Source organism: Oncorhynchus mykiss, chromosome 3 (genome assembly GCF_057628025.1).
Source record: "Oncorhynchus mykiss isolate SJ-2025 chromosome 3, ASM5762802v1, whole genome shotgun sequence".
NCBI classification, from domain to species: Eukaryota; Metazoa; Chordata; class Actinopteri; order Salmoniformes; family Salmonidae; genus Oncorhynchus; species Oncorhynchus mykiss.
Window position 1 is genome coordinate 68278905 of NC_143024.1, and position 23554 is coordinate 68302458.

Consider the following 23554-nt stretch of genomic DNA (forward strand, 5'->3'; position numbering starts at 1 on the left):
CTTCCCCCGCCCCACCAGGTTCCCCAGCGTTCTCTGGCACTATGGTGCCCCGTCTGAACCTAAACACCAGTGTGGTGGTGGCCCAAGCCTACCCCTCCATCCAGCTGCTGGGACTAGAGATGTTGTTGCACTACTTCCTGGGGTCAGAAGTCACAACCGCCGCAGCCAAGAACAAGCTGACGCTCAGCCTGGGTGAGGGGGGGGGCAGGTTGCTACCATAGAAATACAATGGTTGCTACCATAGAAATACAATGGTTGCTACCATAGAAATACAATGGGTTGCTACCATAGAAATACAATGGGCTGCTACCATAGAAATACAATGGGCTGCTACCATAGAAATACAATGGGTTGCTACCATAGAAATACAATGGGCTGCTACCATAGAAATACAATGGGTTGCTACCATAGAAATACAATGGGTTGCTACCATAGAAATACAATGGGTTGCTACCATAGAAATACAATGGTTGCTACCATAGAAATACAATGGGTTGCTACCATAGAAATACAATGGGTTGCTACCATAGAAATACAATGGGTTGCTACCATAGAAATACAATGGGTTGCTACCATAGAAATACAATGGGTTGCTACCATAGAAATACAATGGGTTGCTACCATAGAAATACAATGGGTTGCTACCATAGAAATACAATGGGTTGCTACCATAGAAATACAATGGTTGCTACCATAGAAATACAATGGTTGCTACCATAGAAATACAATGGGTTGCTACCATAGAAATACAATGGGTTGCTACCATAGAAATACAATGGGTTGCTACCATAGAAATACAATGGGTTGCTACCATAGAAATACAATGGGTTGCTACCATAGAAATACAATGGGTTGCTACCATAGAAATACAATGGGTTGCTACCATAGAAATACAATGGTTGCTACCATAGAAATACAATGGGTTGCTACCATAGAAATACAATGGGTTGCTACCATAGAAATACAATGGGTTGCTACCATAGAAATACAATGGGTTGCTACCATAGAAATACAATGGGTTGCTACCACAATTTGATTTGCTGCTCTGTGGCGCTGTTTGAATATGATTTGCCCTTTGAACCTGTGGAGGTGTAGAACTAGTTTAATAAATGTTTGTTACCGTGGGATGACACACACATTATTCATGTGCAATCCCTGTAAAGTAAACTGTCAGATAAAAAAGAATTGTTGGAACCTGTTTGCCTGTTTCTACCTTGACTGACCCTCTTTGTTTTCTCAGAACCTATTTCTCACCCCTTCCTGTCCAGCCCCTTCTCCTTCACCAAGCACGCCCCTCTGCTGATCACTGCTGTGCACGACAGCTTCATCTGCATCGGCAAAGACGCCCCAGGTACCTACCTACCTGCCTTCAAGTAACTCACTGTAATTGACAAGAGCATAGACTCAATGAACGCCATGATGGCTCTGACTGCCATTTAGGCTCCTTTAGAGTAGGGATGTGGTTTAAAAAATCAATAGTTATTTTGGGCCATATTATAGCGATACTTGTAATTTTCTTTTTTGTTAGGTGGTATTGGTGTAAAAAAAAAAAAAAAAAAATTGTGAGCCATCATGTTTTCAGCACTTTTTGCCATGACTGATCAAGACTAATTTTGAAGTGGATTTAATAAAGGACAACAATAACGGATTGTAACTTTCACCTGGATTAACCTGGTCAGTCTGTCATGGAAAGAGCAGATGTTCTTAATGTTTACTCGGTGTATGGTGAGCAATATGTTTGGAACAGCAAATTGCAATAAAATCGCTGTTTCGAATCACAATACATTTAGGATCCTGAGAATCACAATACATTTAGGATCCTGAGAATCACAATACATTTAGGATCCTGAGAATCACAATACATTTAGGATCCTGAGAATCACAATACATTTAGGATCCTGAGAATCACAATACATTTAGGATCCTGAGAATCACAATACATTTAGGATCCTGAGAATCACAATACATTTAGGATCCTGAGAATCACAATACATTTAGGATCCTGAGAATCACAATACGTTTAGGATCCTGAGAATCACAATACATTTAGGATCCTGAGAATCACAATACATTTAGGATCCTGAGAATCACAATACATTTAGGATCCTGAGAATCACAATACATTTAGGATCCTGAGAATCACAATACATTTAGGATCCTGAGAATCACAATACGTTTAGGATCCTGAGAATCACAATACATTTAGGATCCTGAGAATCACAATACATTTAGGATCCTGAGAATCACAATACATTTAGGATCCTGAGAATCACAATACATTTAGGATCCTGAGAATCACAATACATTTAGGATCCTGAGAATCACAATACATTTAGGATCCTGAGAATCACAATACATTTAGGATCCTGAGAATCACAATACATTTAGGATCCTGAGAATCACAATACATTTAGGATCCTGAGAATCACAATACATTTAGGATCCTGAGAATCACAATACATTTAGGATCCTGAGAATCACAATACATTTAGGATCCTGAGACTCACAGTACGTTTAGGATCCTGAGAATCACAATACATTTAGGATCCTGAGAATCACAATACATTTAGGATCCTGAGAATCACAATACATTTAGGATCCTGAGAATCACAATACATTTAGGATCCTGAGACTCACAATACATTTAGGATCCTGAGACTCACAATACATTTAGGATCCTGAGAATCACAATACGTTTAGGATCCTGAGAATCACAATACGTTTAGGATCCTGAGAATCACAATACATTTAGGATCCTGAGACTCACAATAAGTTTAGGATCCTGAGAATCACAATACATTTAGCATCCTGAGACTCACAGTACGTTTAGGATCCTGAGAATCACAATACGTTTAGGATCCTGAGAATCACAATACGTTTAGGATCCTGAGACTCACAGTACGTTTAGGATCCTGAGAATCACAATACATTTAGGATCCTGAGAATCACAATACATTTAGGATCCTGAGAATCACAATACATTTAGCATCCTGAGAATCACAATACATTTAGGATCCTGAGAATCACAATACATTTAGCATCCTGAGAATCACAATACATTTAGCATCCTGAGAATCACAATACATTTAGGATCCTGAGAATCACAATACATTTAGGATCCTGAGAATCACAATACATTTAGGATCCTGAGAATCACAATACATTTAGGATCCTGAGACTCACAATACGTTTAGGATCCTGAGAATCACAATACATTTAGGATCCTGAGAATCACAATACATTTAGGATCCTGAGACTCACAATACGTTTAGGATCCTGAGAATCACAATACATTTAGGATCCTGAGAATCACAATACATTTAGGATCCTGAGAATCACAATACATTTAGGATCCTGAGAATCACAATACATTTAGGATCCTGAGAATCACAATACATTTAGGATCCTGAGACTCACAATACGTTTAGGATCCTGAGAATCACAATACATTTAGGATCCTGAGACTCACAATACGTTTAGGATCCTGAGAATCACAATACATTTAGGATCCTGAGACTCACAATACGTTTAGGATCCTGAGAATCACAATACATTTAGGATCCTGAGACTCACAGTACGTTTAGGATCCTGAGAATCACAATACATTTAGGATCCTGAGAATCACAATACATTTAGGATCCTGAGACTCACAATACGTTTAGGATCCTGAGAATCACAATACATTTAGGATCCTGAGACTCACAGTACGTTTAGGATCCTGAGAATCACAATACGTTTAGGATCCTGAGACTCACAGTACGTTTAGGATCCTGAGAATCACAATACGTTTAGGATCCTGAGAATCACAATACGTTTAGGATCCTGAGAATCACAGTACGTTTAGTATCCTGAGAGAGTCAGTACATTTAGGATCCTGAGAGTCTCAGTACATTTAGGATCCTGAGAGTCTCAGTACATTTAGGATCCTGAGAGTCTCAGTACATTTAGGATCCTGAGAGTCAGTACATTTAGGATCCTGAGAGTCTCAGTACATTTAGGATCCTGAGAGTCTCAGTACATTTAGGATCCTGAGAGTCTCAGTACATATCGTATCGGTACCTAATTATAGCGATAATATTGTATGGTGTGCTCCCTGGCAATTCCAGCCCTACAGTAGAGCCATTGTATGTAATCTCGAAGACTGTTTCAGAGTCAGCCTCAGTGTATAGCTGTTTCTTCCTCTGCCAGTCTAGCCAGGGAGAGGATATAAATAATCTATGGCCCTGTTAGGCTTACATTTTTCCTAGTTTCCTTCCACTTTGCATGCTATTCAGCTAGCCTTCTTCCAAGAACAGATGCCGCAGGCTCCAAACATTCCCTAGTACAAGCTGCGGCAAGCCAGGCCTGTAACTTGTGTGTGTGTGTGTGTGTGTGTGAGAGGCTGCGTTTACACAGCCTCATATTTGTATCACTAATTGTTCTTTTGATCAATCAGACCGGCTCTGAGTAATATTTGATATAATTGGTCAAAAGACCAATTAGTGGAATAAATATCAGAATTGGGCCGCCTGTGTAAACGCACCCAGAGAGAAGTACTCTCTCCATTAAGGGGATAGGATAGCTCTGGCTTGACTTGCTGTCGTGGAAGGGCTCCCTCACATCGACTTGTAATTGGAACCCGCCTCAGTCATTGCTTGGGGGTGGAGGAGTTGGAAGGAATGATTGTATGTGTAGAAGTGCATGTGTGGGGGGGGGGTTAAATGACTGTGCCACTTCATGTGGGATGACTTGCCTTTTCTCTCTATCCCCTGCAGATGCCTTGCTTTCCCTTATATGGAAGAACCTCGTCAGTTTCGTAAGCACAACGATTGATGCTGGTGAGTGCCAGGGTCCAACCACATCAGATTGGAGTTAGAGAATAACCTCTATCATGATTTAGGCCTGCAGTCTATCCAGGAAGCTCTGTAATCTCACTCACTGATGAGCTAGTTTCAGCCGTGGCTAGCTCCTCTATAGCCATGTTACCCAAACGTCTCCTCGTTACCCCCAACTGTTCCACTTACTTTATGTATTGCAGTACTGGCACAGCTGAGTCAACTAATGAAGGGCATGGTGATCAGTTGACCAGTAGGGTCATTTATAAGTGTGCTATTACTGGAATACATCAAGTAAGTGGAATGACTGGAGTGGTTTGGGAAACATTGCTCTGTTGGAATGATAGACCATCATGCTGGATGAGTAATGCCATAGTTTAACCTCACTCCGTCTTCATTTAGTTGGCTGCTATTGGGAAATGTTCTGTTCTGTGGCCGCTGCAATGTTGGACTGACCCTTTCAGCCATGGGGTCAGCCCTGCGGCCCCACACAGAGTACCAGAGCTGGGCCTGAGTCCTCTTTGTCAGGGGGGAGAGCAGAGACCCCAGCCTCCCCCACCCCAGGCCCTACCCCACTGTCATCAGTTTAAGTCTGAGCGGACGTCAGACCTTCGGATCTGAAACCGCTGTGACGAGGAATGAAATCTGAGGGGCAAGACCCCAGTGATGACCTTCCAAAGAAATTACGTAAAAAGATCTCGTCTTTAATTGATAACTTTCGTCCTTTCTCCTTGCCTCTTTCTCAAAAAGTAAATTCTAGGTCCCTCTCCTTGGACCTTCTCCAATGTGTTTTGAGAAGGTGGTGAGGAGAGAGGAAAGACCAATGGAGATCCACCCCTAGTATGTTGTCCTTGTTTGTCTCTCATCCTGTCCCTTGTACCTGTGTTACTGTGACAGCAGGCAATAAGAAGGAAAGGCAAGGCTCTGAGGTGCTGACCTTGCTGCTACAGGCTCTACAGAGCATCATCTCCTCAGAGGCCCTCCCTGCAAACAGGGCTCTGGTAAGACCTGCCTCCACCACTGTACTACCTACTCTTATTCTACTACACCTCCAACCAGGACTGGTCTTCTGGTAGCCCATGTTAGTGGAAACTAAAAGCTAAAGTCTTACTAACTTCTGTTAATGAGTCTGTGTTTTGGTCCAGGAGTTTTTCATACAAGTGTCAGTAGACCACCTTGTATGTAGATGTTCTGGATATCGCTCAATGCCCTGAAGCGCCACACTTAGCTTGTAAAAAAGTCTGCTGTAATGCTTTCAGTAGATGGTTTTCTTACTGACTCTCTCAACAGAGTCTGCTGGAATTGACAGTGAAGGGTATCCCTCAGAGAGTACTGGGATCTGCCTCTTACCAAGTGGGCAAAATGGATGTACTGAATGTGAGTTTCTGCCTCTTCTCTTTCTGTTCAGCTGTATGCAGGGTGTATCTGATTATGCTCTTGACACAGATCTTTCCCATTGGGAAAGGCACCATGTAAGCAACAGTTTCCATACGTAATAAACTGAAATGCAGTAGGTCTATCCAGCGGCTTCCTGCTAGCTCGGACTCCTTTCTTTGTTGCACACAATCTTAAATCTGAACAATAGAAGGTTCCCTGAGACATAGCTATAGACTCCTATTACACTGTACTGATGACAACCCTGTGACCTGCTCTATAAAGATGTCTTCTCTAGATCAGTGTAAATGAACATCCTGCAGTGTCTTTATGGGAGCCAGATGTGTTCTGAATTCTGTGTGTGGTGTGGTTACATTGTCTCATCCGTCTCTGCCCCAGGGAACCCCAGCTCTGTTCTTGATTCTCCTGTTCTACAACCACAGTCTGGTGGCAGGCTTCGTAGAGGATGAGAGGTGGGTTTCCCCCTGTCTTACCATAAGTAAATGTAGCAGCCACATGTCTTTTTCTGGTCTTATTTGAGTTATGTCTCTGCCCCCCCCCCCCCACACACACACACACACACACACACACACAGGTTCTTCCTGTGTTTGGAGACACTGGTGAGCTGTGGTCTGTCCGGCCCCACGTCCCCCCTGGCATTTGGGGAGGCGGTCCTGGCGGCGGTTGGGCACTGCGCGGGGACTCTGGAGAACAAAGAACAGCTTTGGAGGATGTGGAGCCTGGTGGTCAACCCGCTGACTGACACCATCACACAGGTTAGAAAGGAACAAACTGTATAACTGACATCTGTACGTGTCTAGAACTGCACTGCATACGATGCTTGTTTGTTTAGATGCAAGAACAATTTCGCCAAGGGGTCACCTTAAACAAACTGATTTATATTTCACCTACGTGTTGCATAGATGGAGATAGAGGTGGAGGTTGGTTTAATAAGATTCTCCTCCCTCGTCACAGACCAATGAGGTGAACCAAGGGGATGCTCTGGAGCACAACTTCAGTGCTGTGCTCACTGCCCTGATGTTCCCCATCATACACCTGCTACCTGGCAAGGTTCTGCCACAGGTGAGTCTCTGAGATGGCATACTGTATCCAGACCTGCCAGCCTGCACGCATTTTGCGTACCATGCATGCAATGTGAGGTCAATGTACGCTTGTGTGGAAAAACAACCCTTAAATACATAACAATAGGCTTCTAGTTGGCACATTGTGGTTTTTAATTCAACTGTCTGAAGTTGTTGGTGTTGGCCAAGCACATAACCACTTATTTCTTGGTTGGTTCCTTAGCTAAGGCGTCATTACGACAAAGATAGTTAGCTGCAGCGTTTAGTCAACTAAGCGAGAACACTTTCTAGCCCGCACACGCTTTGATATTTGCAACAGTAGTATGAGCAAGCGCATGGACAAGCAGAAACGATAATGTAGGCCTATGTTAATGAATCAGTTCTTGATCAGTCCTCTTAATATAGCTGTAGGCCTATGTCAACAGTAGGCTGCGGATGTGATAGTCAGTTCACCAATGACAAGGCATGTTGAAAGAATGGTATCCTAGTTGTCAGACCTAACTAGATGGATGAGGTCGGGGATGGAGAACTGAAACAAGCTCATACAGGCCTAGTTCAGGTGTTTCATATTCCAGATAGCCAACAGTAAGCTAGACTACGACAACATTCAGAAGAAGCCAGTGAACATTTTCACCAGACTATCCAGATAGATGTTAGAATAATCATTACCCCTACATTTAACCTAGAAAACTGAAAGTGTCATTGAGACCACCTCAATTTAATTTAGCATTAAACAAAACACCTGTTGGGTACATTGTTTGATATGTAAGACTTTCAGGAAATGGCCGTTTTTTTTCTCCAAAATGCTCCAACTTCCTGAGGGGGGAAGTTGACTGACCCCCACCCAACCAACCAACCGTAATCCTACATCAGCACCATGTTGTCAGGAAATCCTAGGGAGAGCCCTGATGTGAACATTTTAAACGTATTTCTAGTTGGCATTTGCCTATGATTTGAGCAGTGTGGGTGTCGCACGTGCGCAGTTGTGGGGGCCGGGGGGGCCGGCGCCGTGCTGAAGTGGTAAAAATTGGTTGGCAGGTCTGCTTATCTTTTAAAAGATCATGCTATAGGATTCTCAAATAAACCACAGTTGAACCTATTGAGGGCTTTGCTCTAATTTTCAGTGAAGTACCATACTGTCAGTGTGATCTGAGTGGATCAGTTTGAGAAAGTCGAGGAGGCGCAGATTCGCTAATCTCATAATGAGGGCTGGAATGCAGGGTAGTTTGAAGATATGTGATTCTGCGTTGTCCCACTGCAACGTGCTCAATCTCAAACATGCTTTCTGCCTCTGTAGATGACTCAGAAGGCCTTGCTGGGTACGTGGTGCAGGCTGTATAAGGTGTTTGCCCGCTGCTCTGCCCTGGTGGCCACCGCCGAGGAGAACGTCTGCTGTGAGGAGCTGTGTGTCAAGATGGCTGCCATATTGGACAGAAAGGCTCTGAAGGTAAGCAAGAGGGGACCGCTGCGCTGTACCCAACACCCAATGGTTATCTAATTTACCAGAGTTGGTAGCCTTTTGATGAATACTGTTGACCAGTAGTTTGTTCAGATTCATGGAGTGTTCCATGCCCATTTGTTTATTCTCCAGGTTCCAGCAACGTTGCATGCGGTTGCTAACATCCTCCTGGTCATCGCTGAGAGTGCAGACTTCTCTCCCTACACACCACAGTTCCAGCAGAAGATGAAATGTAAGATGCTTTTAGCACTGTTTTAACCAGATTTTTAAAACGTGTTATCACAAATGCAAGGTGTTTTTTAACTCAATGGGCTTGATGTTTACTTACCCTCCCCTCGTCCCTTCCAGCTCCCCACACCCATCTAACCTGGGTGCGTAAGAAAAGCAAGGCCCTGGGGAACCTGGATACCTTCCAGACCCTGCTGGTTCAATCCCTTGAGACCTTCAATGCACTGGAGGCCCCTGAGACGGCCCCTAATGGTACAGGCCTTGCCCTGGTCTCCATCCTCTCTATCTTGTTCTCTAATCTGTCTCTGGGTACAGCCATCCAGGAGGCCCTGGCCTCTCTCTCACATCCCCTCGTAGCCCTCTATGAACAGGCTGGGAGGACTCCAAATGAGCAGCGCAAATGTACCTCAAGTCTTGGAGCAAAGGTGTGTTGAAATGTTTTCCATTTCGTTTCTTTATCTGTACTGAAATGGATCTCTATATAAACTACTGCATTAATGTTATATACTGAACAGAAATATAAATGCAACAATTTCAACGATTTTACTGAATTAATGTTCATATACGGAAACCGGTCAATTGAAATGCATTCATTAGGCCCTAATCTATGGATATCACATGACTGGGCAGGAGCACAGCCATGGGTGTGGGCCTTTGAGGGTATAGGCCCACACACTTGGGAGCCAGGCCAATCAGAATTAGATTTTCCCCACAAAAGGGCTTTATTACAGACAGAAATACTCCTCACTTTCATCACTTGTCCGGATGGCTGGTCTCAGACAATCCCGCAGGTGAAGAAGCCGGATGTAGAGTTTCTGGGCTGGCATGGTTACACAAGGTCTTTGTTTTTGAGGCCGGTTGGACGTACTGGCAAATTCTCTAAAACCGAATTGGTAGAGAAATGAACATTAAATTGTCTGGCAACATTTCTGGTGGACATTGCTGCAGTCAACAAGCCTGTTGCACGCTCCCTCAAAACTGACCAAACTTGTTGATATGCCACACCTATCAGGTGGATGGATTATCTTGGTAAAGGAGAAATGCTCACGAGCAGGGATGTTAACAGATTTGAGAGAAATATTCTTGCTGCGTATTTAGCATTTCTGGGATTTTTGAAAGTTCAGCTCATGAACCACGGGACCAAAACTTTACATGTTGCGTTTATATTTTTGCTCAGTTTCTAAGTAATTGATACTTTCTTTGCATGCTTCATATCTTTAACCGATCATCTGTGTCTGGGTGCTAGTCTCACTATAAGTGTGTTCTTTCCCTGCAGCTGGAGAAGCTCCTGAGTGATGTCTTGGGGTGCCTGCAGATCCGTTCAGCCCTGGCCTATGATGATGAGCTGCTCTCCCTGCTGTCCCCCTTGCTCTGTGTCCTGTTCCTCCATCGGCGCAAGCAGGTCCGCTCCTTAGCTACACAGTTCTGGAATGCAACCTTCGCCAACACTCTGGTCCTCGTCTATCCAGAGGAACTCAAGTAAGAATCTGTTTGGATGTTAAGATGAGCCATATTATATTTATGGGGTGATTTCCTGGACCAATAGCATATTCAGTGGAGGATCGCCAATAAAACTGCTTTTAAAGTCCAGCAATGTATTTAATCTGGGTCCTGAAAACTGGCCCTAAACTGACCCTAAAAGGTTTTCATGTTTGCTAATGTTTGTTTTTTCCAGGCCGGTGTTGAGCCAGGTGAAGCAGAACACTCCTATCATTCTACCTGGATTTCAGTCTGTTGAAGTTCCAGATGAACTCAGTGGACAGTCCTCGGTGAGTGTTTTCCCTGTTGAATAAGTCAAATCGGAGCAGGTTTCATATGAATGGTGTAATAATCCCTGGATTATGTTTTGTGGATGCAGAGTGAGAGCTCTCAGCTGGAGACCAAACTGAGTGGAGTACAGGTCACTTCTGGGGTGAAGAGGGATTCTCTACTGCCCAGGGCTGAGGAGATAAAGGACAGGACCTCCAAGACCTCTACCAAGCCCGTCTCTGTACGTGCTGCTTTTACCCAGTCATTTCCCGTGTATGAATTCCATTTCAATTCCCCACATTGAGGAAAAATGGAATTGACTCAATTGAAATGGAATTCTTTATTCTCTGAACCCCATGACCAAATCTTGTGCTCGGCAGCTTTTATATTCTTACAAAGGCCATCAAAACACAGTAAATTGTCTCTATTGCCACCATTTGCCATCAGCATCATATTAGAGCTGACTTTTATTCTCTCCCTATCAGACAAAACTTGACTTTGGTTCTCACAAGCTGCCTCGTAGAGAGGAACTGGAGGAGCAGGCCTCGATAGACTTTGTGTTCATCCCCCCTGAGACCAAGGAGAGAGTTCTCACTGAGCACCAGAAAGAGGTCAAGAGAACCAAAAGGTCAGTTTCGGGCCAATCAACTTTGTTAATTTACTCTTTATTTAACCAGGAAGTCTCTCTACGTCGTCTCTTTTTTTATTTTTGCCTTTAGACAAATCAACAAAGTTTAGAAATGCTTACATTTTCTCACTGTATAATGCTTTTGTATGGGTTTTATTCTAAAGGGTTGACATCCCTGCCATGTACAACAACCTGGATGCTTCCCTTGATACCACAGTCTTCACCCAGTACACACAGAGTCAGGAGGAATCACTGTAAGTAGTTGGCTGCTGCCGTTACACTGTATACCACTAATCTATCAACGTTGGGAGACACAATGGTTAGAACGTGAATATCTTTTTCAGGGACAAATTACCAGCAGATGAGCAAGCCGAAGATGCAGCTAAAGATGAGGGTAAAGCAGAGGTAAAGAGAATCTAACAACAAAGTTCATTGTTACATTTGTCCCGGAGTTCTGAATTATGAATTATAATTTTTTTGCCCTGATGAACTGTTTTCATTGAAATTAAAACATAGAAGCCATCAAAGCTAACAGCCTTTTCCTCAAACGCAAAAGAAAGTGAAAATACAAATCAAATGTCTCTGCATTCTTTTCTCCACAGGGTAACGTGGAACGGGATGAAGCTTCTGAGGTTTTGGCAAAAGACACCCAGGAATATATCAGTCCAACCAATGAGATGGCAGAACCGGCAATGGAAGAGGAGCCTCCTGAGGAAGTACTTCCTGAGTCTGTAGACGTTTCCATGGAGGATGCCAACGAAGATGTTCCATTGGAGGACTCCGATGTTGCCATGGAGTCTAGAGAAGAGGGCACCAGCCCAATTGTTTCTGGCGGCTCTGATATCATCTCGGGGACACCTAAGAAACACAACAGTCGTCGCCAGTCCTTCATCACTCTGGAGAAGTATGCTGAGGGGAAGCCTGCTAGTCCTGCCAACGTGGTGAAGTTTACAGGCCCCCTCACCAGGACCTTGAACAGCCAGGAGCAGGAGCCTGCCTCTCAGAAACCATCGGAAGAGATTGAGGCTGACACAGACCGACAGGACTCCCAGGAGACTGAACAAGTAAGACACAAAAGCTCCAGGAACGAGTCTTTCCTAAAGGAGGAAGAGGAACACGAATCTTCAGAAAACAAAAAGGAATCTGAAGTTGAGATAATCGCTGAGAAACAGTCAAGTGAAACCACAGAGGACGATGTCATCCCAGACACCCAGACTCAGGTGGAAGTACTGAAGGAAGTTCCAGTTCCTGCAGTTGAAGAAGTAATGGGAAACAACAGTCAGGAAGAAGAGGAATCTAAAGGTCTTTTGGAAGATTATACCAGCTCCCAGTCCACTCTGAGCCAAGGTGAACCAAGGCGGTCCGGACGGCGGAGGAGTAGGCCGCTGAGACCAGGAGAGGACACAGAGGAACGAGATGATCTAGACAAACAGAGGAAGAAGTCTCAACCTGGAGAGGATGTGAGTCAAACTGATTCACCAAAGACTACTCCCTCTCTTGCCAGTCCAACTGATAGTCAGTCACAAGGTAGAGCCAGTAGGAGAAGTAAGCTGGCTGTTGAGGAGGATGGTGGAAAAGACAAGCTGAGAAAGAGAAGTCACAAGGAAGTGAGTGAATTGAGTCAATCAAATTCACAGGTTGCCAAACCTTCACCTGCTGGTGATAGCAACAGCCTATCACAGGGTTGGAGGAGCAACAAATTGGTCAGGGAATCAGAAGAGCTGGTAAAAGACAAACGGAAGAGGAGAGGTGTTGCAAAGGAAGAGCTCAGTCAAAGTGACTCCCTAACGGTCACTGCCTCTGATAATGATAGCCAATCACAGAGTAGACGTAGTCAGAGGAGTAAGCTGGCTGTGGAAGTAGAGGATGATGGCAATCAGAAACAAAAGGGTGGTAGGGCTCAGAAGGAGAAGCCAAGTCAAACAGATTCACATGTAGCCAAACCATCTCAACTAGAGAGTCAGTCCCAGGGTAGAACAAGCAGGAGCAAGGCCGTCAGTGATTCGGAGGAGTTTGATCTCCCAGACAAGGTTGAAAAGCAGGATCCTACTGAGGAGGAGCAAAGCCAACGTGATTCTCAGATGGCCACACGATCTCCTGCTGCTCAAACAGGAGATGAACATTCACAGGGTATATCAAGCGGGAGGAGTAAATTGGTCACACAGTCCGAAGAACAGGGTAAAGACAAACAGAGAAGAGTTGGCACGGAAAACACACTCTGTCAAATTGACTCAAAGATCACCACACCTTCAGCCACTCCAAAATATAGCCAGTCACAGGGTAGAGCAAGCAGGAAAAGCAAGGTGCCCCTTGAAGTGGCTGAGTTGGAGGACAAAACAAGTCCAAATGTGGCCACTGATTCAGCAGCAGCACCCGAGATGAGCCAGACTGATTCTCAGGTCACTCCTTCCGCCACCAGACAAACAGACAGCCAGCCGAGGCCCAGAGGCAGATCCAGTAAGAGAAGCAAGTTAGAGGAACAGTTGAAGGCCAGCAGCAGCCCTATGCCAACCCCTACCATAGAGACTCATAGCTCCCAGGTGGCAGACCAGGCTGGAACACAGGAATCCCCCCAAGGAAGCAGAAGGACTACGAGACGGAGAGCTTCTCAGGGCTTACTGTCCTCCAACGTGGAGGAGTCAGACACTTCAGAGACCCGGGAGGATGCCCAGAAACCCAAGAAGAGAGGCAGGAATCCCAAATCCACCGAAGCTCTTCAAAGCCCACTTGCTACTGTTGGATCAGGAGAGCCAGGGGCTTACCTAGAGATCCCAATGGATCTTTCTGAATCTTCTCTAAAGTCTGAATCAGACTTGCAAAACCCATTGAGTGAGGCCTTAGAAGTTAAGATTCCTCAGGATGTGGATGAAACCATTAAAAGTATCAACTCCCTTAAACCTGTTATGGATGTTCTGAAACTTCCTCTGATAACAAAGAACAATATGGGGCAAAGGGAGGATAACACTGAGATTGTAGATATAGAGGGTGAGTGTGAGAATACCAAGCTGCCTTCTCAGTTGATCAACTCTTCGTTCAAATCTGATCTAGAACAACTTAAGAGTCAGCATTTTTGCATATCCCCACGGAAGAACCTCAAAACAGTCTCTTCTCAGGAGGGTGTTCATAGTGACTTTGGGTGTGAAGGGCCAACACAGCTCCAAAATAAGCTCCTCACTGACTCTGAGCAGGCCAACTCTCCAGTGCCTTCCGCTGATGGAAAGTCATTCTCAGGATATGAAAGTGTATTACTTGAACCAAACAAACTATGCACCCCTCCCATCTCCATTGGTCTCCCCACAGATACTTCACCCAGCGAAGCTGCAGAGGAGAAGCTGAGCCTGAGTCTTCAGGTTGCTGAGTCTTCAGGGGAGAAGCTTGTAGATGTGCCGAAGCCTGTGACTGTGTCCAGTGAGGAGGTGACAGAGGAGCAGATGGGAGAAGACAAGGAGAACCGACATCCAGAGTCTACTAACAATGTTCTAGAGGAGGACCAACCAGAAGAGGATGTTTTCATGTCTATTGTGCATACCCAACCAGAGGGTTTCAATGGCTTAGATGAGGAGCAACAGGAGGAGCAGTACACATGTATTAAAGAAGGCCAGCCAGAATCTGACAACACCTCTACTAGGACCAGAGAAAATGACACAGAGCCTCAGGCAAACGACGTTCAAGATATCACTCCTCTCCAAGAGAGGGCAAAAATGGATACGGTTCCAAGTCTTGAGTGTGAAGAAGAGGACGGTGAAGAAACTCAGCTAGACAATAATGACCTAGCTCTACATCCTCTAGACTCTGTTGCCCCTCTGACCTTCGACACTTGCGAAGCACCAGTGCCTCTACATCATCCAAGTACTTCTAAAGACGTGTTGTGCCAAGACTCGCCTCCCAAGCAGAAGGGTTTGGAGGCTATGATGGGTTTGGAGGTGGGCCAGAGCCCCAGCAGTGGCAGGATTAGGGGAATGTGGACTCCCTCAGCCTCCCCCTCCACCTCTATACTGAAGAAGGGACAGAAAAGACCAATAGAAGAGGAGAGTTCTTCACCTTTCACTAAGGTAACATGATCCTGTGTACTTAATCTATGAAGATTTACACAAATCAGACTGTGGTTACAATGCGTTCTTTATGATACATTTACAGTCCATTCAGAAAGTATTCAGACCCCTTGACTTTTTCCACATTTTGTTACGTTACATCCTTATTCTATAATGGATCAAATAGTTTTTTCCCCTCATCAATCGACACACTACCCCACTAAGCAAAAATAGGTTTTTAGACATGTTTGCAAACGTGTTACTTAAACAAAAATGGAAATATCACATTTACGTAAGTATTTGGACACTACTCTGTACTTTGTTGAAGCACCTTTGGCAGCGATTACAGCCTCGAGTCTTATTGGGTATGACGCTACAAGCTTGGCACACCTCTATTTGGGGAGTTTCTCCTATTTTTCTCTGCAGATCCTCTTGAGCTTTGTCAGGTTGGATGGGGAGCATTGTTGCACAGCTATTTTCAGGTCTCTACAGAGAGGTTAGATTGGGTCCGGGCTCTGGCTGGGCCACTCAAGAATATTCAGGAACTTGTCCCGATGCCACTCCTGCGTTGTCTTGGCTGTGTGCTTAGGGTCGTTGTCCTGTTGGAAGATTAACTTTTGCCCCAGTCTGAGTGCTCTGGAGCAGGTTTTCATCAAGGATCTCTGTAATTTGCTCCATTCATCTTTCCCTCGATCCTGACTAGTCTCCCTAGCCCTGCTGCTGAAAAACATGGTGGGGATGGTGCCAGGTTTCCTCTAGATGTGATGCTTGGCATTCAGGCCAAATAATTCAATCTTGGTTTCATCAGACAAGAGAATATTGTTTATTTTGGTCTGTGAGTCTTTAGGTGCCTTTTGGCAAACTCCAAGCGGGCTGTCATGTGCCTTTTACTAAGGAATGGCTTCCGTCTGGCCACTCTACCATAAATGCCTGATTGGTGGAGTGCTGCAGAGATGGTTGTCTTTCTGGAAGATTCTCCCAGAGTGACCATTGGGTCCTTGCTCACCTCCTTGACCAAGGCCCTTCTCCCCCAATTGCTCAGTTTGGCCGGGCGACCAGCTCTAGCGTCTCGGTGCTTCCAAACTTATTTCATTTAAATTAAAAATGATGGAGGCCACTGTGTTCTTGGGGACCTTCGATGCTGCGGACATTTTTAGTACCCTTCCCAGATCTGGGGCAGCAGGTAGCCTTGGGGTTCAAGCGTTGGACTAGTAATCGAAAGGTTGCAAGATCGAATCCCCGAGCTGACAAGGTAAATAATCTGTCGTTCTGCCCCTGAACAAGGCAGTTAACCCACTGTTCCTAGGCCGTCATTGAAAATAAGAATTTGTTCTTAACTGACTTGCCTAGTTAAATAAAGGTTAAATAAATAAACAGGTGGACTCCAATCATGTTGTAGAAATATTTCAAGGATGATCAATGGAAACAGGATGCACCTGAGCTCAATTTCGAGTCTCATAGCAAAGGGGCTGAATGCTTATATGTAAATAAGTATTTATTTTTAATACATTTACAAACATTTCTAAAGTTGTTTTGTCATTATGGGGTATTGTGTGTAGATTTGAGGATTTAAAAAATATATATATTAAGACATTTTAGAATAAGGCTTTAATGTAACACAGTGGGAAACTAAAGGGGTCGGTATACTTTCCGAAGGCACTGTATGCATTTATTAGAATTATCTGCATTTCACTAAATCATTATGAATTGAAAATTACATTCGGTTGAAGAGAAACCTTGATGTATCTAGAATGGCATTAGCAGGTTCTGAAAACCAGTGTTAAATGAATCTATATTTTGCAGTCTCGACGAGTATCATTTGCCGACCCAATCCAACACCAGGAGCTGGCAGATGACATTGACCGTCGCAGCCCTATCATCCGATCCAGCTCCCCAAGAGCCAAAACTGCCAGCAGTAGCATCACTCAGCCTAAGGTATATGATCCACTAGTGATGTTTATTAAATGTCATTTGATATACTTTGCACAAAATCCTTATAGGTTTGATTTAGGGTCAAGTATGTGCCACTTGGACTTTCGTGTATATCATTCATCGTCATCAATGGGAGACCGTGTGTAGAATGTTAGTTAATCATGCAGATATCAAATGAGAATACCACTCTATAAGGGGCCACAGATTAACAGAACTTTGCCTTTCCTTTTTTTTGATGTCTTACATTTGGACTCTTAGCCTAACCTAACCTAACCTGACCTAACCTAACCTAACCTAACCTCTGCTCTATATTGCAGTATATCACAACACCAACAAAGGGCCTAATGATCCTTAGTCCACGCAATCTCCGCAGCCCGGGGTACAAGAGCTCCAAGAAATGCCTGGTATGTTTCCCCAGCTAGACAGGTAGTACCCAAGTTATTTTCAGACACCATCATAAATGCAACACGGTTTACCTTTTTTTAAATCCAAATTCAATCCTTTTTAACCAAATGTATCCGATTATAGAAACCTTATTATCAAGAACAAGGACATTCATTTTTACTACATTCAGAAATGCATGATATCTCAAAGTGCATGATTGTTGTGCATCATATTTTTGAAGAACAAGTACATGAGTCCAATTCCTTTGATCAGTGGCTGACTTGATGAATGTTGTTTCAGATCTCAGAGATGAGCCGGGAGCCGAGGCCCATCCCTAAGGACTGTGTGTACCCGGCCCTGGTCAGCTGTTCTACGCCTGTGGAGGCGGTACTGCCTCAGATCACCTCCAATATGTGGTGAGGACATAAATCCCTATATGATGGAACATTTGTCTGGCTGGCTAAATCTGACATACTAGATCGGTTTCCATCCAATTGACAACAGATTTTCATGTGAATATTCTAAAATCTGCATAAAAACAATATGCGCATTTTCCCACCAGATGTGTCCATCAAATTGATTTGTGGTTAAAATGCAGTGTGTTGATGACGTAGTGTGCATAAAAAATTACTTTTGCGATTTAATGTACCCAGAAAGAAAAAAAGGCCTACATGATGAGATGATTATGGACGAGAGAGTGAGATTCTTTTTAGTTGTCAAACGGCAGCCAGATCATCATGTCACCAGAATAAGACCCTCAATATTTAGGTTTATTTAACAGGGACAATGCAAATAAATCTACATTTCCGGCAACCTTTTAATACGTAAACTGAATGTTGGATAAGAAAAGACGGGCCTGATGGAAACAGAAAATTGTCTTCCAAATGTCGATAAAACAATATGCTAGACAACATGGGATCTTTGTGTGTTGGTAAAATTAATTAAGCGAGAAATGATGGCGGAAACGCCTATATGCGCAAATATTGATATAAATCATCATATTGAAGTAAAGGAGATATGTTGTCTGGTCCTCCTACTACGACTCAGGAAAGCATGCAGTTTGTTAGGCTACAGATGAAATATGTTATGATGAACTTCACAGGGTGGTGAAAGTGCACAGTGATGAGCTTGATGCTCCTTTCAATAATAAGTGTTGCTGACATCCAAAACTTCATAGTGGACAGTTTGAGATCTTTCCCCCCCAGACATGGAGAGAGATTTGTATTTATTTTTCTCTCTCTTCCTATAGGCCTCGTGGTTTTGGTCATCTTGTGCGTGCCCGTAATATCAAAACGGTTGGAGACCTCAGTGCTCTCACACCCAGCGAAATCAAGAACCTTCCCATTCGCTCCCCAAAGATCTCGAATGTGAAGACAGCACTTAAAACATACCACGAACAGCAGGTAATGTCTAAAACTTTCAAAACAGTAACTTTCCACCACCTTCTAAAAATGCAACTGAAAATGAAATCTCTTCTGTTCACCTTATCTTACCCGATAAATAATTGTCCTACATAGATTATAACTTCAGATAAAAGCCACCTGAACTGGTGCCATCTGTTTGGGCTGTATCTGATTGTTTGCCTTGTCCTTGCTTCAGCGGAAGGGCCGTAGTGATGAGTTGAAGAGTTTTGAAGAGATGGAGAACATGACATCAGAGCTGGAGGAGCCAACCCTTCCTCAGAACCAGGAAGAGGAGGACAAGACTCCTGGAGAGGCCCTCGGTGAGTTCCTACCAAATACACTCCACTTTAGAAAAATGTCCTAATGATAATGTTTTTTTTTTTGGTGCCAAGCGATTTGAATTGAATATGTTACTTTAACAATCAATCACATGTCTCACTCCACCCTTTTAAAAGCAACAGTTGTCACAGTGCTGTACTGTAACCCAGCCTAGGCCACAGTTGAATTACTTTTTTATTCATTTTTAGGTCACAATAACACAAAACATCTTTATATTTTTCTATAAACCTTCAATCTAGTTTAAGCGATCTGTAGTATTACTAATACCGCTCGTCTTCAGTATGTCATACATGGACTTTTCTCTGATCCCTGCTGTAGCCACAGAGATGTTGGATGAGCCAGTGTCCATGGAGCAGGCTCCAGAGGAGAGGCTGGACCAGAGCAGGCCTGACCACCAGAGGCCTGTGGGGGATCTTCTGTTAGAGGTGGAGTCCCTGGGAGCTCGTCTAGCTGGGGAGGAACTGAGCCGCTGCTCTCCTGACCAGCTTGTTCAGCTCCATGATCAGCTGGGAGGGATGATGAAGAATGTAGTGGTGCAGCTGCAGAGCAGACTACTTTCTCACAACAAGGACAGCGGACCCTGATACAAACGGTCTACGGGGTTTGGATTGCATATCTTGGGAATGCCCGACAATTGAGGGTGCCTATTGACATTTGTGGAGGGCGGAACGTTGGTGTTTTTAGAGATCTTATAGAGCTTTTTTTTATATATGGGTGGCCAGGCCCCTCAGCCCCCATGGACTTCAAACCTGAACACTCCAATCACTGTTTTTCCTATTACACTCTTAACAGTTAATCAGGACTGTGCTACATGTTTTTAACTCCTGTTGTCTTTGGCCTTTGTCCATGTCCTCTGATAGGTGAGGGAGGTATTTTATAAATGCTCACTGCTTTACTTTTCTTTTTAGCCTGAAAGGTTGGGTGATGATGATGATTAACTGTTGCTATGGTACGAGTGAAAGGGAAGCACGGTCTCTGATTGGCTGTTCCAAGACTTTGCCATGAATTTACTTTTTAGCAATAAATACTGGCTAGGAAGGTGGCACCTTTTTACATTTTGCGTTCTTAAATAAAGGATGAGAACTTGAGGGTGTATCACCAAGTGTTATGACTCCCAATCACGGCCGGATGTGATACAGCTAGCTGCCTGTTGCCAGTGGTGCTAGCGAATTGGAACCTCTTCTATAGTGCAACTGGATGGTATGTTGTCTGTCATGTTATGGACAGTTTATCCTGAGTTGTACTCAGAGGACGCTTTACTGCTAAGCTTACAAACTGATGTCGGTTTCACTGCTAACGTTTTCTCCGGTTCTGCATTTTGAACTGCAGGAAATGTAATGTTACTAAATCAAAGTGAGGAGGCCACAAGATACAGAAACACAAGACAGCACTAGTGCAGAGCGTGGTGTGCTTTATTAGCTACTGATTTAAGGTATATGACCTCCTTGACCCCCAGACCTAGGTAATTAGAAGAAACAAAACACACATGCAACTAGTGACCAGCCTTCAGGAGGGAAGAGGCTGCTCTTTTCCAACTTCAGAACGCACAACTCTTCAGAAACGGGTGTGAAACGCTCTGAACGTTGTAGATGGAAATACAGTGAATAGAGCTGACACGGTTCCCTATTCTCTGACAAACATTTGTTCTACACAATACATTTCTATCTGAACTTTCTGTAATGTTACATCCTGAACAGACCCATGGTTTAAGGTTAGATCATTGAGGCAATGGCTGATGCCTCGGTAAGGTTACACATCTTTGTAATTTATTTTCATCAACCCCTTGTAGACTTAGGTGATAATACAACTTTATTCTCTCCATACGTTCACTTTTACATCACAGGAAAGTTTGAATTGCATGTAGCCCATCTCTTGTGTGAAAGTTAACTTTAAAGCTTTAAGAATATTTAACTGATAAATACATTTGCCTGCAATTTACACAATGAGATTGTCATTGTTATTGCGAAACAAGGTCTTGGAAGAGGTTTAACATTTGACAGTCTATATATAGGTATGTTTATTTTTACGTCGTCCACAGGGGACAATGAAACGGGTTCATGTAGACTAATAGTTACATAGCTACTAAAATCGAATTTTAAGCACTAGTCTACACAAAAGGTTTACGAAGTGACAGATTCAGCCGTAGGTAGGGGCCAATCAGGGAGCCCAGTGGATGTCTCGCACACTCTGGAGGAAGGATTGGAGGGGATGGGCGGGCCTTGTCTTTAGATAACCTCAACATAATTGGCCGGCAGCATGCCAGTCTTGCCTGAGCGCTGCACGGTGCCGTACATCCAACCTTCATCGATGGCCTGCACGTTTACGATGACATCACCGTCCTTAAAGGACACCTCGTCACTGTCGGCAGAGGAGTAGTCATACATGGCACGCACCGTTTTCTGAAAGGGACAAAAAAATAGATTTTAGTCATGGTAGCTGATAAAGAAAGCAGCGGATGGTTTACTGACATCTTTTTTTCAAATCCATTTTTGGAACAAAGTAGTGCACAACATCCCACCAAATGGATTTTGCCAAAAAACTCCCAACACAGGCCTCCTTGTTTTTCTGGCGTCTCCCTTCCCAATGTGGAGGCAATAAAATGTCTAAATCTGTTTCACAGTCAGTCAGCAGCCAACAAACTGAGGACTGGTTGCCATGGTAATGACCTTTTTCCTGTGAGCGTGGTACATGGGTACAGTACTCACCCCGGTGGTGGAGGGGTGGGAGGGGACAGAGGACACTGTGGTCTGCTGGGTGGCTACAGAGGAAGACCTCTGCTGCAGCTCCACGGTCTTGGTGTGGGTGTAGCCTGCAGGAGATAGGAAAGACATTAGTCAAGAGATACTCAAGGATACTTCTACCAAAGAGGAGTGGGCACAGGGTACTGACTATACAAAGTATTGATGAGGTTTGAATATATAGGTCTTAAATCCATGTGGACACTTAAACTTCCAAGTGGTCCAAAGTGGTTTGGTGGTGTGATATCTAAACTTGGTTGTGAGTGAGCAGAGGAGGACCTACTACAGTAGACCTACCCATAGAGGGGAGAGTGAAGCCGTTGCTGTACAGCGACATGTGGTGTCCTGGGTCCTCAGACACCTCAGACTTCTCATCGCCAACACCACTCATAGCACTGGTAGAGCGGGAGTGCTCCTTGCTGCGTCGCTGGGCTTGGACTGTCAGATAAGGAATGTCATGGGTTGAATAATTTTTGTATTTGTATTTTAAGCTACAGGTAACTGCCAACATAATGGAAACGCGTGAATAAATGAGGGTTCCGTAGTCCCCGCCACGTAATTGGCCGGCAGCATGCCAGTCCCCTCCAAACTCATCACAAACCTGGGGACCCAGGGACTGAACACCTCCCTCTGCAACTGTATCCTGTACTTCCTGACGAGCCGGCCCCAGGCATTGAGGGTAGGCAACAACACCTCTGCCAAACTGGCCCTCAACACGGGGGCCCCTCGGGTGTGTGCTTAGTTCCCTCCTGTACTCCCTGTTCACTCACGACTGCGTGGCTAAGCATGATTCCAACACCATCATCAAGTTTGCTGACGACAAGAAGGTGGTAGGCCTGATCACCGATGGTGATGAGATCGCATACAGAGAGGAGGTCAGAGACCTAGCAGTGTGGTGCTGGGACAACAACCTCTCCCTCAATGTCAGTCAGACCAAGGAGCTGAACGTGGACGACAGCAGAAAGAAAGGAGCGCATGCCCACATGGACAGGTCACATTGATCTGGTACTCCCTGTATATAGCTCCACATTGATCTGGTACTGGTACTCCCTGTATATAGCTCCACATTGATCTGGTACTGGTACTCCCTGTACAGTGCCTTGCGAAAGTATTCGGCCCCCTTGAACTTTGCGACCTATTGCCACATTTTGCACGCCCAATTTTTCAGTTTTTGATTTGTTAAAAAAGTTTGAAATATCCAATAAATGTTGTTCCACTTCATGATTGTGTCCCACTTGTTGTTGATTCTTCACAAAAAAATACAGTTTTATATCTTTGTTTGAAGCCTGAAATGTGGCAAAAGGTCGCAAAGTTCAAGGGGGCCGAATACTTTCGCAAGGCACTGTATATAGCTCCACATTGATCTGGTACTGGTACTCCCTGTATATAGCTC

At 44.2% G+C, this 23554-nt stretch overlaps 2 protein-coding genes across 8 annotated transcripts in view; one reads left to right on the plus strand and one right to left on the minus strand.

Annotated features, from left to right (window-relative positions):
• Positions 1–20511, plus strand: part of rif1 (replication timing regulatory factor 1) — a 31431-nt gene extending 10920 nt beyond the window's left edge. For 2 of the 4 annotated variants that reach the window (XM_036974741.2, XM_090229992.1), the window contains exons 11-34: positions 19–192; positions 1241–1351; positions 4755–4817; positions 5715–5815; positions 6105–6191; positions 6588–6661; positions 6784–6964; positions 7164–7271; positions 8568–8717; positions 8862–8961; positions 9078–9382; positions 10234–10436; positions 10633–10726; positions 10816–10947; positions 11192–11334; positions 11499–11588; positions 11679–11739; positions 11937–15386; positions 17169–17300; positions 17615–17701; positions 17982–18097; positions 18931–19084; positions 19281–19404; positions 19742–20511. In XM_036974741.2, the coding sequence (XP_036830636.2) occupies positions 19–192; positions 1241–1351; positions 4755–4817; positions 5715–5815; positions 6105–6191; positions 6588–6661; positions 6784–6964; positions 7164–7271; positions 8568–8717; positions 8862–8961; positions 9078–9382; positions 10234–10436; positions 10633–10726; positions 10816–10947; positions 11192–11334; positions 11499–11588; positions 11679–11739; positions 11937–15386; positions 17169–17300; positions 17615–17701; positions 17982–18097; positions 18931–19084; positions 19281–19404; positions 19742–20007 (6506 nt within the window). In that variant the 3' untranslated portion in view covers positions 20008–20511. Of the gene's footprint in view, positions 1–18; positions 193–1240; positions 1352–4754; positions 4818–5711; positions 5816–6104; positions 6192–6587; positions 6662–6783; positions 6965–7163; positions 7272–8567; positions 8718–8861; positions 8962–9077; positions 9383–10233; positions 10437–10632; positions 10727–10815; positions 10948–11191; positions 11335–11498; positions 11589–11678; positions 11740–11936; positions 15387–17168; positions 17301–17614; positions 17702–17981; positions 18098–18930; positions 19085–19280; positions 19405–19741 lie in introns of all 4 variants that reach the window. The other 2 variants (XM_036974739.2, XM_036974740.2) reach the window with 1 other exon arrangement.
• A 306-nt stretch (positions 20512–20817) lies between these two features.
• The window catches only part of neb (nebulin), an 85838-nt gene continuing 83101 nt past the window's right edge, over positions 20818–23554 (minus strand). For all 4 annotated transcript variants that reach the window (XM_036974698.2, XM_090229990.1, XM_036974701.2 and 1 more), the window contains 3 exons: positions 22459–22599; positions 22129–22232; positions 20818–21822 (listed from right to left, as the gene is read on the minus strand). In XM_036974698.2, the coding sequence (XP_036830593.2) occupies positions 21649–21822; positions 22129–22232; positions 22459–22599 (419 nt within the window). In that variant the 3' untranslated portion in view covers positions 20818–21648. The remainder of the gene's footprint in view (positions 21823–22128; positions 22233–22458; positions 22600–23554) is intronic.